The 14,551-nt window shown below is 39.6% G+C and overlaps 1 protein-coding gene across 1 annotated transcript in view; it reads left to right on the top strand.

Annotated features, from left to right (window-relative positions):
• kcnj9 (potassium inwardly rectifying channel subfamily J member 9) overlaps positions 1-13,733 on the top strand; it is a 123,739-nt gene extending 110,006 nt beyond the window's left edge. Inside the window, exons 4-7 of the mRNA XM_028821810.2 lie at positions 2,406-2,607; positions 8,759-8,951; positions 10,224-10,421; positions 11,741-13,733. Coding sequence (XP_028677643.1) covers positions 2,406-2,607; positions 8,759-8,951; positions 10,224-10,421; positions 11,741-12,189 — 1,042 coding nt within the window. The 3' untranslated portion in view covers positions 12,190-13,733. The remainder of the gene's footprint in view (positions 1-2,405; positions 2,608-8,758; positions 8,952-10,223; positions 10,422-11,740) is intronic.
• The last annotated feature ends 818 nt before the right edge of the window (positions 13,734-14,551 follow it).

Here is a 14,551-nt window from a genome sequence, read left to right as displayed (position 1 = left end):
CTTACTAAAATATGCATCAAAGGTTTATATATGTACCCTCCTTAAGTTCTTGAGGATAAATATTATCTGGTCCTGGTGATTTGTTTGATTTCATCCTTTTAAATTTAAGCAGTACTTCTCCCACTACAATTTCAAAATACTTAGTATCTCCAATGTGAAGATCTTTATGCCTTTATACCCAAAGGATGATGTCTAAGTTTTTTGTTGATCTTTGAAATAGCAACTTGGTTTCATTGGGACAAGGCAGACTGGACACACATGCCTGGACGTGCAGACTGCATCTGATGATGAAAGCAGATATCCTGATCCGGTACAAAACTACTGCAAATCAGCAAGCACTTACATGTCAGGAAAGGTGATTTGATCCAGAAAAGTCATCACACACCTAGGCCTTTGACCTCTGGGATAAGTTGGTGAGGTGGTTAAAGCTGGGAGAGAACAACACAGAAAGGGTGGTCGAAGTAGTTGATTACCTTGTTAACACTCTCCCGCACTCACTTACTCAATGGGTACAACTATCAGAGCTGTAAAAATATGAACAGCCTTGTTGAGATGCTCAAGAGACACCACAGCCATGCTTGTATAGTAAACAGCAGAAAAACACATAGAGTGCTAAAAGTCCATGCTGCTACATGTGCTGGGAGCCAGGGCATATTACTCTGCACTGTTTAAAATTTGAGGAGCCTATGGAAGAGGAATGGACAGAGGAGTTCAGGAATTGTTTTAACTGCTGCTAACCCTATTACTTTACGATGCACTGATATTGTGATGGTAGATGGCTAACATGTTGCAGCATTAATAGCATTTCCATTGCGCAAGATTGGAGTCAAACCTGTATCCACAGGGAAACCTGGTGGTATCAATTATCTCCCGTGTGGTTGAATATGTAGGGGAAACTATTGTAGAATAAAATCAAACCAATAATATCCAAAGGCAGGAAATCATGCAGAGTCCAAAAGGCTTCTGGTTTCAGTTTAGACTTTAATTAAAGACAATAAACAGTTGTGTTCTGTCTGATGAAAAAACACTGTTCCTGGGCCATGAGATGTTTTTATAATAGCTTAACATAGATAAAATTTGTGACACTCTCTGTTTATGCTAATGACAAGACCTAATGGCATTTTGCCATCTTTTTCTGATAGTTTCAGTCAAGCCCACTTTCCAGTAGATTACTCCCATTATTCATTATGCTAACAGCCAACACGTTTTGGTATTTTGTCATCTATGTCTGGAATCATTTTCAATCACACTTCCTTACTGCTAATCATCCACCCAGTCTTTGGCATCAGCTTTCAGGGTGTCATTGGTAGAGTAGTTGCATGTAAGACTTGGTGCATCTCAGTGCATTCCAAGTGTTTTAACTATCTAAGGCTCAGTGCAATTAAGTTCTTAACATGCTTAATGTATATTGGTGAGATTTCAATATACTTTTAAAATAATAACATCTTACAAGGTGCAGAATCACATAATAAAAAAAGAACTTAATTAAAATAAGTGCTTAATCATATTGTGCATTCTGATTTTTGTGTATGCTATATTTAATTATCCAGTGTGATTGTATTAGATATATATAAACAAAAAACCTGTGTGTGTGTGTATGGAGCAGTATACTCTGCTTATGCACAGCCATAGCCACTAGATATCACAAGCATGCACTTTAAAAAATTTTTTGGCACTTGCTACAAAAGAATTGTGTGAAGCAAATGCCACCAGGCAAAAGTGACGTTGTGCCAATAACACAAATGAAGATGCACATCATTGAAATGAAGCAATTGCCGCAGCTCAATAACGTGCAAGTGTAGGGCAGACGAGAGGATCTAAAAGTTGAAAACATCTCATACACAAAGTAAACTTCTGCACCAAACACCTCCCTTTCTGGGGTGAAATGGTCAACACTACCGGAAGAAGCTAGTCTTGTACATGTGTCTGGAAAGACAACTCCATACTTTTTTCTCTTGAAATTTTTCAGTGTGCTTTCATCTATATTGTCCCTTATCTTTTACACTGTGTATTACATGTTCCATGTGAAGGACCATGAGTCTAGAAGTTAATTTGTAAAATGGCAAATGCACCTTAGATTAGGAATGGTTAATGTAGACTGATTTATAAACAGGATGGGCCTGGTTCAAAACACTGACAGCTGAGTACCCTTTTTCAGTGATAAGGCTGGAGTTGAAGGCATAAACAAGAATGCAAAAGGACTGCTAAAGTAACGGTCAAGATGCTGTAAATTTTAAAGTCAAATCTTAAAACAAATCTAAAAAGTAGTAACTCATTGCCATGAATATTGACACCTGAAATGCTGTCAACTGATCAAATGTGGATTCAAATGTTTGACTCAGGGTTTCAACAGCAAGGCTAACATTATATCTTTTCCTTAAACAATATATATTTTTTGTCTTTAGAGGAGATTTGGAGCACCTGGAAGATGAAACGTGGACTCCTTGTGTTAACAATGTAAATGGATTTGTCTCTGCTTTCCTCTTCTCCATTGAGACAGAAACTACAATAGGCTACGGGCACAGAGTTATCACTGATCAGTGTCCAGAGGGCACAGTGTTACTTCTACTGCAGGCCATTCTGGGCTCAATGGTCAATGCATTCATGGTAAGAAAATCTTCTGCTTCATGTTCAGTGAAGGAGGCTCATAACGTTTGTGTAATGTGGAACCGTGGCAACAAAAAAGTACACCCACTTATGGTTTTCTATGCAATGCTTGATTGGGCTATGAAAGCAAACTTTAGGCATCTAATACAGACAGTGAAAGGACTTGTAGATTGAAGAACAGGAATGTAGCAATATATAGTACTATGCAAAGGTACTCAGTATCTTGACCAGTTCTCTAATTTTATTCAACAACAAATACTACACATTAATTTTGTTCTATATAATTTTCTTGTTTCAAAACCTTATAGTTCAAAGGTTATTTTGTAATGTTACGGTGTTTTTAATTACAAAAAATGTAATTTGCAGTTTGCTAAAGTATTCAGTTCCCAGACTTTAATATTCAGTTTAGGTCTGTTTAATTCTGTTTTAAGTCTGTTGTTGTCAGTATAGGTATGTTCCAGCTTTGGAGTAATTTTGAGTTATATCTTCTAAGCAATTTTGCCCCATGTTGTTAGATTAGTCAGATGACACATCCAGAAATATAAGAAATTTAGATAGATAGATAGATAGATAGATAGATAGATAGATAGATAGATAGATAGATAGATAGATAGATAGATAGATAGACAGATAGATAGATAGATAGATAGATAGATAGATAGATAGATAGATAGATAGATAGATAGATAGATAGATAGATAGATAGATAGATAGATCCCAAGGGGAAATTCACTTACTCCAGCAGCACCTTACTGATACAAAAAACAATATTAAATTAAAGATTGATAATAATACAGGTAAAAACAGACAGTAACTTTGTATAATGTTAAATGTTAACATTTACCCCCCCGGGTGGAATTGAAGAGTCACATAGTTTGGGGGAGGAACGATCTCCTCAGTCTGTCAGTGGAGCAGGACAGTGACAGCAGTCTGTCGCTGAAGCTGCTCCTCTGTCTAGAGATGACACTGTTTAGTGGATGCAGTGGATTTTCCATAATTGATAGGAGCCTGCTGAGCGCCCGTCGCTCTGCCACAGATGTCAAACTGTCTAGCTCCATGCCAACAATAGAGCCTGCCTTCCTCACCAGTTTGTCCAGGTGTGTGGCGTCTTTCTTCTTAATGCTGCCTCCCCAGCACACCACTGCGTAGAAGATGGCGCTCGCCACAACCGTCTGATAGAACATCTGCAGCATCTTATTGCAGATATTGAAGGATGCCAGCCTTCTAAGGAAGTATAACCGGCTCTGTCCTTTCTTACACAGAGCATCAGTATTGGCAGTCCAGTCTAATTTATCATCCAGCTGAACTCCCAGGTATTTATAGGTCTGCACCATCTGCACACAGTCACCTCTGATGATCACGGGGTCCATGAGGGGTCTGGGCCTCCTAAAATCCACCACCAGCTCCTTGGTTTTGCTGGTGTTCAGGTGTAGGTGGTTTGAGTCGCACCATTTAACAAAGTCATTGATTAGGTCCCTATACTCCTCCTCCTGCCCACTCCTGATGCAGCCCACGATAGCAGTGTCATCAGCGAACTTTTGCATGTGGCAGGACTCCGAGTTGTGTTGGAAGTCCGATGTATATAGGCTGAACAAGATTGGAGAAAGTACAGTCCCTTGTGGCGCTCCTGTGTTGCTGACCACAATGTCAGACGTGCAGTTCCCAAGATGCACATACTGAGGTCTGTCTTTAAGGTAGTCCACGATCTATGCTGCCATGTATGAATCTACTCCCATCTCTGTCAGCTTGTCCCTAAGGAGCAGAGGTTGGATTGTGTTGAAGGTGCTAGAGAAGTCTAGAAACATAATTCTTACAGCACCACTGCCTCTGTCCAAGTGAAAGAGGGATCGATGTAACATATAGATGATGGCATCCTCCACTCCCACCTTCTCCTGATATGCAAACTGCAGAGGGTCGAGGGCGTGTTGAACCTGTGGCCTCAGGTGGTGAAGCAGCACCCTCTCCATGGTCTTCATCACATGTGATGTCAGAGCAACAGGCCGGAAGTCATTCAGCTCACTAGGACGTGATACCTTTGGGACTGGGGTGATTTAAGATGTTTTCCAAAGCCTCGTGACTCTCCCTTGTTCCAGGCTCAGGTTGAAGATGCGCTGTAGAGGACCCCCCAGCTCCGATGCACAGACCTTCAGCAGTCGTGGCGATACGCCATCTGGACCCGCTGCTTTGCTGGCACGAAGTCTCCTCAGCTCTCTGCTCACTTTCGCTGTTGTAATTATGGGTGGAGATGTCTCTCCTTTGGCGATTCTAAATTGGCCCTAGTGTGTACTTGGTGTGTGGGTGTGTTTGTGTGTGTCCTGCGGTGGGTTGGCACCCTGCCCGGGATTGATTCCTGCCTTGTGCCCTGTGTTGGCTAGGATTGGCTCCAGCAGACCCCCGTGACCCTGTGTTCGGATTCAGCGGGTTGGAAAATGGATGGATGGATGGATGTCTCTCCTATGCTGGTATCAGCAGAAGGATGTTTGGAGGGTGCAGTACTCCGAGGTGAGAGTGAGAGTGGGTTAGGGTGGTCAAACCTGTTAAGGAAGTTGTTCATTTGGTTTGCTCTCTTTACGTCTCTCTCGATGGTGGCACCCCGCTTCGAGCTGCAGCCAGTGATGATCTTCATCCCATCCCACACTTCCTTCATGCTGTTATTCTGCAGCTTCTGCTCCAGATTTCTCCTGTACTGCTCCTTCGCCGCCCTGAGCTGAACTCGGAGTTCCTTCTGCACGCGTTTGAGCTCATGCTGATCACCGTCTTTAAAAGCCCTTTTCTTCTGGTTCAAAAGGTCCTTGATGTCACTTGTAATCCATGGCTTGTTGTTAGCATAGCAGCGTACAGTTCTTACTGAAACTACATGTACAATGTCCATACAGAAGTTGATGTAGTCAGTAGTGCAGTCAACAACTTCCTCAATGTTCTAACTATGTGATCCCTGCAGGATATCCCAGTCTGTAGTTCCAAAACATTCTCTCAGAGCATTCTCAACCTCTGGGGTCCACTTCCTGAATGATCGTGTGGTTGCAGGTAGGACCCTCACTTTTGGTTTGTAGTGAGGCTGAAGCAGAACCAGGTTATGATCTGCTTTCCCAAGCGCAGGCAGTGGGGTGGCGCTGTATGCGTCTTTAACGTTTGCATACAGTAAATCAATAGTCTTATTTCCCCGGGTGTTACAGTCCACATACTGGGAGAAGGCAGGTAATGTTTTGTCCAGCGTCACATGGTTAAAGTAAACATTTGACAAACAAGAGGAGACCATTCAGTCCATCAAGCCTGTTTGTTTAGTTAATAGCTAAACTGACGCAAAATCTGCTATGCAGTATTGAAGTACTGCCACTGGTTTATTACTCAAGATTGAGATTAAGGCTTTTACTGGAACATTTGGTGGACATTATCATTTTATCATAATAGTGTGATTAAGTCACTCCAAGATTACTCAGGCCTTGTGTTTTGGAACATTGTTCTACTGACATGTAAATTTGTGTACAAATGTCACTTTTTTAGCAGATGCAAACAGGTTCTCTTTCCTTGTATTTTCCATCATCCTTCCTTCTTTCTGTTTTGATTCTAACCCTTACCATAATGCTATCACCACTACACTGCACTGTAGGTTTGGTGTTTGTTTGAGTTAATTGTGTTACATTTGTGCTGAATGTACAGTAACTGTATGATTTTGTTTAACAAGTTCCATCTTGGACTCATCTATACAAAAAACAGCTTCCAGAAGCTTGCTTTATAAATATTGTTACATTTAGAGCTTTTATAATCCCAGTACACCAGAAGTTGTGTTTACATTAACTTCTTAATGTCAAGTTACTGTCATGTAAGACTTTATCATGTACTTTGCATGTTTAACATTTTCCAGCATTTTACAATTTTGAATGGTGAGTGGTGGTGATGGGTGATTTTTCAAAAGGAATATTAATTTTTGAAAAAAAAGGAATTTTTGTTATGCTTAAATATTATTATATGAATATTTGTAAATCAAAAATTCACTCAATTTACGATGTGAAAAACAGTGACACAAATATTAAACTGCAAGTGTCCTGCATCTTTATTGTAACAAATAAAAAGCAAATATTACTAATCAATAAATGTTTAATTTTTTTAATTAATCCAACATTTAACAATTTTATATTTTTGTTTAGTGTTTCCCTGCACAATGATGGTTGTACTGTACTTTGTGTAAAGTGAATACAGGATATGCAGTTTGCAAGACAAGTTGCATTTTTCATTGTACTGTTAATTGAAATTATAATATCAAAGGCAATAATTGTCAGTTATTAATTTTGTCATAGTGTAATTAGTTAAAGTAAACCACTTTTTGTTGTATATTGCTTTTGATCTAGTGGTACAAGATTACACATCCAAGTGTTACATTCAAGTGTTACAGGGTGAAATTATATTTATTCCCCAAATTCCCATTATTCCTACTGTAAAAAGGGAAACACAAACAGGAAAATGATTGGGGATCAATCCTGTATATTGTGAAGCAAAATTATCAATTTTGTATCACACCAAAGTACTGTAGTCTCAAAAGACTTAGTCTCAAGCATGTGGAACATGACCCGGACACAGGCAGGCAGACACATTAAAGTCACCCAACACACATTTATTTTCGTGCTCCATATTTACAGTCAACTGCTGAAAAGTCCCCAAGTCCCCAAAGTCCTGGCCACAACACAATGCCTTCTCCTTCTTCAGGCCGCCTCCTTCTCTCTCCTCCAGACCTCATCCATCTTCCACCTGACTCTAGTCCTGAATGAAGGGAGGTGGCCCCTTTGATCCTCACCCAGATGTGCTCCAGGTGCTTCCCAGCAATCTTCCACCGGCACTCCCCAGTGTGGCGGAAGTGCCGGCTGCGTACCTGGAAGCATTCCGAGTGTCCCTGATCCTCTTCCCCCCAGCACTTCCGGGTGTACTGGTCCTCCGGGGTGTCCCGGCCGGGTCGCACCCCCCAGCCACCTACGACAGTCAGAACTAAAGGAAAATGTGAGGTAATTGGACTTTATTAAGTGGTGGGCAGGAAGAGGTATATCGGTGAGGGAACTGGCAGAAGTGAGATTAATAGGAGGGTGTGGTGGGGAAGGGGATTTGGAAGTTGACCATTGTCTAACTGGGTTTCCCTTCTGATGATTTGTAGAAGAGGGAGAAAATACATTACTGCACTTCATCAACCCTCGACTCGGCATATTAACCTTCATTAAGCCATTTGACTGCTTCCTATGCGCACGTGTGTGACACTACTAATTACCTGTTTCAATTTAAAAGAATACAGTTTCCTGTAAAAATTGTGTTTTGCAGTTACCATCAATAAAAGCCCAAGGTCAGTCACTAGTAAAAGCAAGAACTGATCTGTGACAGAAATGTTTTACTCAGGGCCAATTGTATCTTGCTTATCCCAGATTAAGGAGCTCCAGTGAATTAATATTATTAGCCACTGCTATAAAGAAAAAAATAAATAAATAAAGTAATAAATATTGCATACATAAAAGTTCTCAGTTACATAGTACTTCTGACACATCCAGTTAACCCATGGCACTATAACTGAGCTTAACATAGTACTTTGCATTAGGAAAGCTGGACAACTTAGCTAGTATTATATAAAGATGATCAGACAAAAAAGACAAAACAAAACAAAAGAACAAATTGGCAGTACAGACAAAAATAAGTTAAAAAAAAACAAAAAAACAAGTCCAAAGATAGAGAGAGGGATCATGGCCACAATACAAAGGAAATCAAAGCAAATGTTTCAATTTAAATTTTGGGAAACTTTCTGTGGAATTTGTAGTCTCCTTGTGTATGTATTGTTTTTTCTCCAGGTACTCTGATTTCCCTTTCACAACCCCAATATACATGTTAAGACATTTGGCAACTGGGACCAGGTTTTGATTAAAACTAAATTCTGTAGGTTAATAGGGATCCCATTGAAGCAGCCTTCACATTAAGGGTGTTGCTTTGAATCACGCCATATTGAAAAGGCATGTAACCCTAAAACCTCCCAGGCATGTAACAGTAAAACTCCTCAACAATAACAATTTTTATTCTTTCAGGTAAAGGATGTGATTCCCCTTTTGGAGTATGTTGATTACAGCCAATTTGGGAATTGCTAATCTCCACTGTCATTTAAATGATTTCATCTTCACTGCAGGTTGGCTGCATGTTTGTAAAGATCTCACAGCCAAACAAGAGGGCAGAGACTCTGGTCTTCTCACGGAATGCAGTTATTTCTTTACGGGATGATAAACTTTGCTTGATGTTCCGGGTTGGAGATCTGCGCAGCTCACACATCGTTGGAGCCAACATCCGGGCCAAACTTATTAAGTCCAAGCAGACTCAGGAAGGCCTGTCTGAATCTGACATATGTGCATGACTGTCTGCATGCTTCAACCAATCCGCCCATCTGTCTATATGTCATTTTGCCATATGTACAATATGTGCACCTGTCTGCATGTCTGTATTTAATTTTGAATCTCTCTCTTTAGACTAGCATTTGCATTTGTTTATGAAGCTGTGTTTAAAGAGTTAGCATTTGTACATTTTTGCGCCTCTCTGACTCAGTGTTGTGATGTATTCCAGTTGATACCATTATGCTCTCTTAAACTTCTAAAATGTTTGTGAATGTTAATGAGTGTGACTTGAGAAGGAATTGTTAAGGAATGTAAGGTGGGATAAATGAATCAAGGAAAAATTCAAAACACAACCTGCAGTACATGCAAAGACCCCTCTAAGCCTCGTATGTGTAGTATGTCAAGGCCTGTTTTTGTATCAATTTAATAGAAAATAATGTGTTGTTCTTCTGATTATTTTTTTCTTGTTAATATTACTTTCACAAGAACTTTAGCTTTTTGTTTGTGACATCATCCACTACTACTGCTTTGCTATGACACCCATACATTTCTGGTGAGATGTGATCATCTTTACATGATCAGATTGCATGCTCAGAAAGCACCCACACTTTATTTTCAATAAAATACTCTAATACAAGAAAGTTAGTATCAGGATCAAACTGTGAATGTTCAGTTTTCTTCATTTTTCACAATTTATAATTATTTTTAGTTATATATAGCAATTAATGCCATGCTACAGTATGTTAACCAAGACATTATGATGGCTGTTGTATAAGGTGGCCACATGTTAAAGTAGTGTCTGAACTTATTTGAATAACAGAGAAAAGACTTGTAAGAGAACTTTTTTTTAACAATATATATTTTAGTTATAAGTTTAGTTTTTCTAAAGGCTTTGAGATTGCTATTTCCTTATACAAACAATCTCTTGACCTTTAGTGTTAGAGACTTTGACTACACCAGACTTCCCTTCTGTAACATCCCTAAAATAAGTTTGGCAACTTGATAAATAGATTTGCATTTTTGTTTAAGCTCCTATAGGTCACAACAATGAGATTCTTCAGCAATTTCTTTTCAAGGTTTTCAACTTTTCGTTTGACTTTGTTTTTGTCCTGACTTTGAGTGTTGTCCTATTTACTCAAAATTAGGATTTATTTTGGTCCTAGTTTTATTGAAGGATTGTTATTGTCATGACACATTTCTATCTTAGTCGTTCTTTGTCTTGTCTCTTCAATGCTGAACTGCCTCTTGTCTTTATCTCCAATACAGGAGAGTTTATTCCCCTTGATCAGACTGATATCAGTGTTGGGTTTGAGACTGGCGATGACAGGCTGTTTCTTGTTTCTCCGCTGGTGATATCACATGAGATAGACCCAAGGTCGCCTTTCTGGGATGTCTCCCAGGCTCAGCTGGAGAAAGATGACTTTGAGATTGTAGTCATCCTGGAAGGAATGGTCGAGGCAACAGGTGAATGTTTCTTAATGTCAAGTCAAACTTTAAATTTTTAAAGCGTTGTGAACACAAACTAATGGTGTCTTAAAATGTAATTTAATTAATAGTGATAGAATGTAAAACAAAGATAAGATAAACTAAGACAGCTGGAAATGGAAGAGCTTAAGGCTATTAATATCCTAAAAAAAACTAATAAAATACTTTGTTGAGATACGGTTTATGGGTGAAGGCTGTGTTCGATTTTTTATGCAATAGACTAATGGACACTGTCCCTTCAGGGATCACTATAGTGAAGAATATTGCCAATTATTAATATGATTTTGTTGAGTCAAAGAAGGCTGTTTTAACAGTGGATTTGTACCCATTGTGATATTGGCTCTTGGTTGGCGCCGACCCAACACAAACTGACAATGGAGGCACGTGTAAAATAAACAAAAAACATTGATTTTTTTCTTCACCTGTGGGGCACGTCTTCCCCGTGAACCCCACAGGCACGACACAGTCTTCAAAACACACACAAAGAAAAATCACCCCAAATCACACTCTTTGTCTTCCACTCCTCCCAGGGCAGCTTTGTCCTCCTCCTCCTCCCAACTCTGGCGCCCTGAGTAGTGGCTGCAGGCTTCTCTTATAGCGCAAATGGAAGTGCTGCAGGTGTTCGTTGACCTACTTCTGTCTGCACTTCCGGTGTGCGCTCCTGCCCAGACTGGCTCGTTAAGCCGTGCAGCTCTATGCAGCTCCCCCTGGCAGAGGCCACAGAGCCCAACCAAGATGAGCTCCAATGTTCCATGAAAGTGGTCCCGACGCAACCCAGGGGGGCTGCCAACAAAGGTTCTGAGGGACGTAGTGTGGCTCCCATGGCTGCTCCCCTGGATCTAGAGACAAATGGGCGTCCTGGCCGGCCATGGGTCCCGGCTTTCCGCCACACCGTCTACTTAGAGTTACCATTCCACGGCTGGGGAGGTGGGTATCTTGGTCAGTTTAACAGTGATGCACCACTGCAGGACACTTAATAGCAGTCAGTAATAGTGTTGTCATAAATATGTTAGAACACAAGGGTTATGTGGACCAATGCAAAGTGAGAGGAGCTGTAACTCACCGTCCTCCTGGCAATGGGAAACTTGTTCCTATTTTTCAGTAAAGATAAATACATAAAAATGAATATACTTTTCTCATATGGGTGCTTAGTTGATTTTTTACCTTTGTGATTCTTCGACCATGAGGTTAGCTTTTAAGAATACATGACTTGGGTACTGGAAATATTACCCAATTACAATGTTTTGGAATCCTCAGTTTTTCTTCTTGTAAGTAATAGTCTTCCTTTCAATTTCCAGGAATGACCTGTCAGGCCCGGAGCTCTTATCTAGCAGAAGAAGTGTTGTGGGGCCACCGTTTCACACCAATGATGTCACTAGCAGATGGATTCTTTGATGTTGACTACAGTGCTTTCCACCAAACCTTTGAGGTGGACACTCCATCTTGTTCTGCCCGGGAGTTGTCACTTGCTGCTGCCCGTTTGGAAGCCCACCTGTACTGGTCTATTTCTAGCCAGCTGGATGAACCAAAGTGGGATAGGCCAGGAATAGGGCTGAACCTAATTGGGTTTTCTGGGACTAACAGCTCAGCAAATGGAAAAAAGGGGACTGGACTAACAGGATTGTCAGGATTACCGGGGACCAAAACTAAGGAGAGGAAGGAAGAATTTGGACAGGATGAAAGAAATGGTAGTTTGACCACAGAACCCTCAGAAAGTGAAACATTGGGAATGGAAAATAAAAATTAAAAGTTTGAGAGATGATGTGTTGGTAAGAAACTTGTTGTCAGCTAAGAAGAGGCAAAGAAATGAAAGGAAACGAGAATGTGAATGTGTGAAAAAATAAGGGTGAATTAACTTTATGTATGTCAAAGCGCATTCATATTTTTTTAACTGTTAAAGCCTTTTTTGTAGATAGATAGGATTCACAGAGAGGAGTATAGGCATTATTTAATGTATATACACACTGTATTTAGAAGGTGGCTTGAAAAAGATAGATAGATAGATAGATAGATAGATAGATAGATAGATAGATAGATAGATAGATAGATAGATAGATAGATAGATAGATAGATAGATAGATAGATAGATAGATAGATAGATAGATAGATAGATAGATAGATAGATAGATAGATAGATAGATAGATAGGAATGTTGAATTTAGTATGCATTTAAATATGCAGCAAAAGAAGAAGAATGTCTAACTCCCTAAGGCGCTATATGTGCTTTCTGTAGGGTATTACCATGTAGTCTAGCTCTGACTGATACTTTCATTGCTCTTTAGTCTGCTTTATAGCTACGTGTGGCTTATGATCATTGTATAATGCACCATTGAGGTTGTGGCAGCAGGACATATCTCCTTGTCATTTTTCCTCTGAAGAATGCAATACTGCATTTTGTCAAAAGTGGTTGCCCACATAGAGCTGCAAGCCAATTTATTAAGCAGATAAAGGGAAATTTCCTTCATGTCTTGTGGCCTTAATAGTTCAAGGAAGGGTTACTTCCTTGAAATGAACACCAGTCCCCTGCTGTTTTTTCCTTCTCCCTAATTGACAATCTAGATGTGTGAACAGGAAACACAGGAAACACTCAGCGCATAGGAATTTACTTCTACAAGCAAAAATTAAGGTAAATTCAGTGTTGATAAATTTTGGTTATTACACTCTGTGTCTCTGTCCACATTTCAAATGACAGACTGCTCCCTGAGATTGGCAGAAATTAAAAATATCGTTCTTGCATTAATGTACTTGTATCATTTGTTGTTTCTGGTTGTATTTATATAAAACAGAGGTGCCACTTGTCAGTAGTTGCAGAGAAGACCATGCATCTGTACTCATTTGAACTGAGACACCAAACTCAATAGAATCAAATCTCTGAAAGCATGATCTATTATATGTCAGAGAACAATCCTCTCTTTTTGGTTTGCCTTCAAACAACTAATAGCACATTTTTAAATTTATACATAATATTGTTCACACCAAATTGCTGATTGTAGAACTTCCCATACTGAATGTAAGCCATACTGTGACAACATATGTGGATTCTGAAATCCATTCCTTGCTCAATACAGTAGGAGTAAGTGCTACCATGACTGGGTTCTGGTGGGTTTACTAAAACACATGGTGCTCTGATAGAAAGAATGATCAGCCCTCACCAAAATCATGGCAATTAGAAACTAAAAGATCATGTTGTCCTCAGTATGGGTTTGATGATGTGCTCCAATTTAGGACTAAATGAATGGAGTCAGGATGCTTACCTGTCCAATAAAGATCTATCTATCTTTGATTTTTTTATTTTTTTCTTGTTCCTTTATTAATCCTAGTGGTCATATTATGTATGGCAGTGAATAACGGCAGCACATTTTCATACACGCTGTAAGAAAGCCATATATATGAATATATAAAAAACAAATTAGTTAAAGGATGACATGCAGTGGAATCATGCTCCCAGTTGTGGGATGTGCACATTCTCCCCATGTCTTTCTGGGTACTGTATTCCAGTTTTTGTTCACTTCAAAAATGTTCTTTCAGTTAAATGATGTCTAAATTGGCCCTGCATGAGTAGGCACTATGAAAGAATAGTGTCCCTGTCTAGGGCTGGTTCCTTGTTGTGCCTAAAGCTGCTGGAATAGGCCATCTGTGAGACCCTGAATTGGATTAAATGGATTTGAAAATGGTATTTATATAAAAAATAGTTAAAGCAATGGTAATCAACAAACTGTGTTGAGATAAATAGCTTCTTCTTATGATTAAAATTGGTCATTAAAATTTTCATTCAAATTAGCTGTAAATATTAGCAATGAAATTTTTGATAATCTTACTTTCAAAAGGAATGTAACTGGTTTATGGACTAAGAGGCTGGCCTACAAATGTTTCTTTTTCAGTCTTGTTACACAAGAGACTATTTATCCTTTCATCATCCTGCACCCCATCCAGGGTTGATTCCTGCTTGCTCTCAAAGATGCCAGCCACTGTAGGCTATGAACTTGATTAAGCATGAGGTATGGTAACATGTGCCAGGCTCAAGCTTACATAAAATGAAGATTAGCTCTTCATCTTCGTAGACAGGTTATTTCTATTTTCGATTGGTTTCCGAGATCTCCCAGTGCACT

This window comes from Erpetoichthys calabaricus, chromosome 16, assembly GCF_900747795.2.
Source record: "Erpetoichthys calabaricus chromosome 16, fErpCal1.3, whole genome shotgun sequence".
Taxonomy (NCBI): domain Eukaryota; kingdom Metazoa; phylum Chordata; class Cladistia; order Polypteriformes; family Polypteridae; genus Erpetoichthys; species Erpetoichthys calabaricus.
Note: the sequence above shows the minus strand (reverse complement) of the source record. Positions and strands in the feature narration are given on the sequence as shown.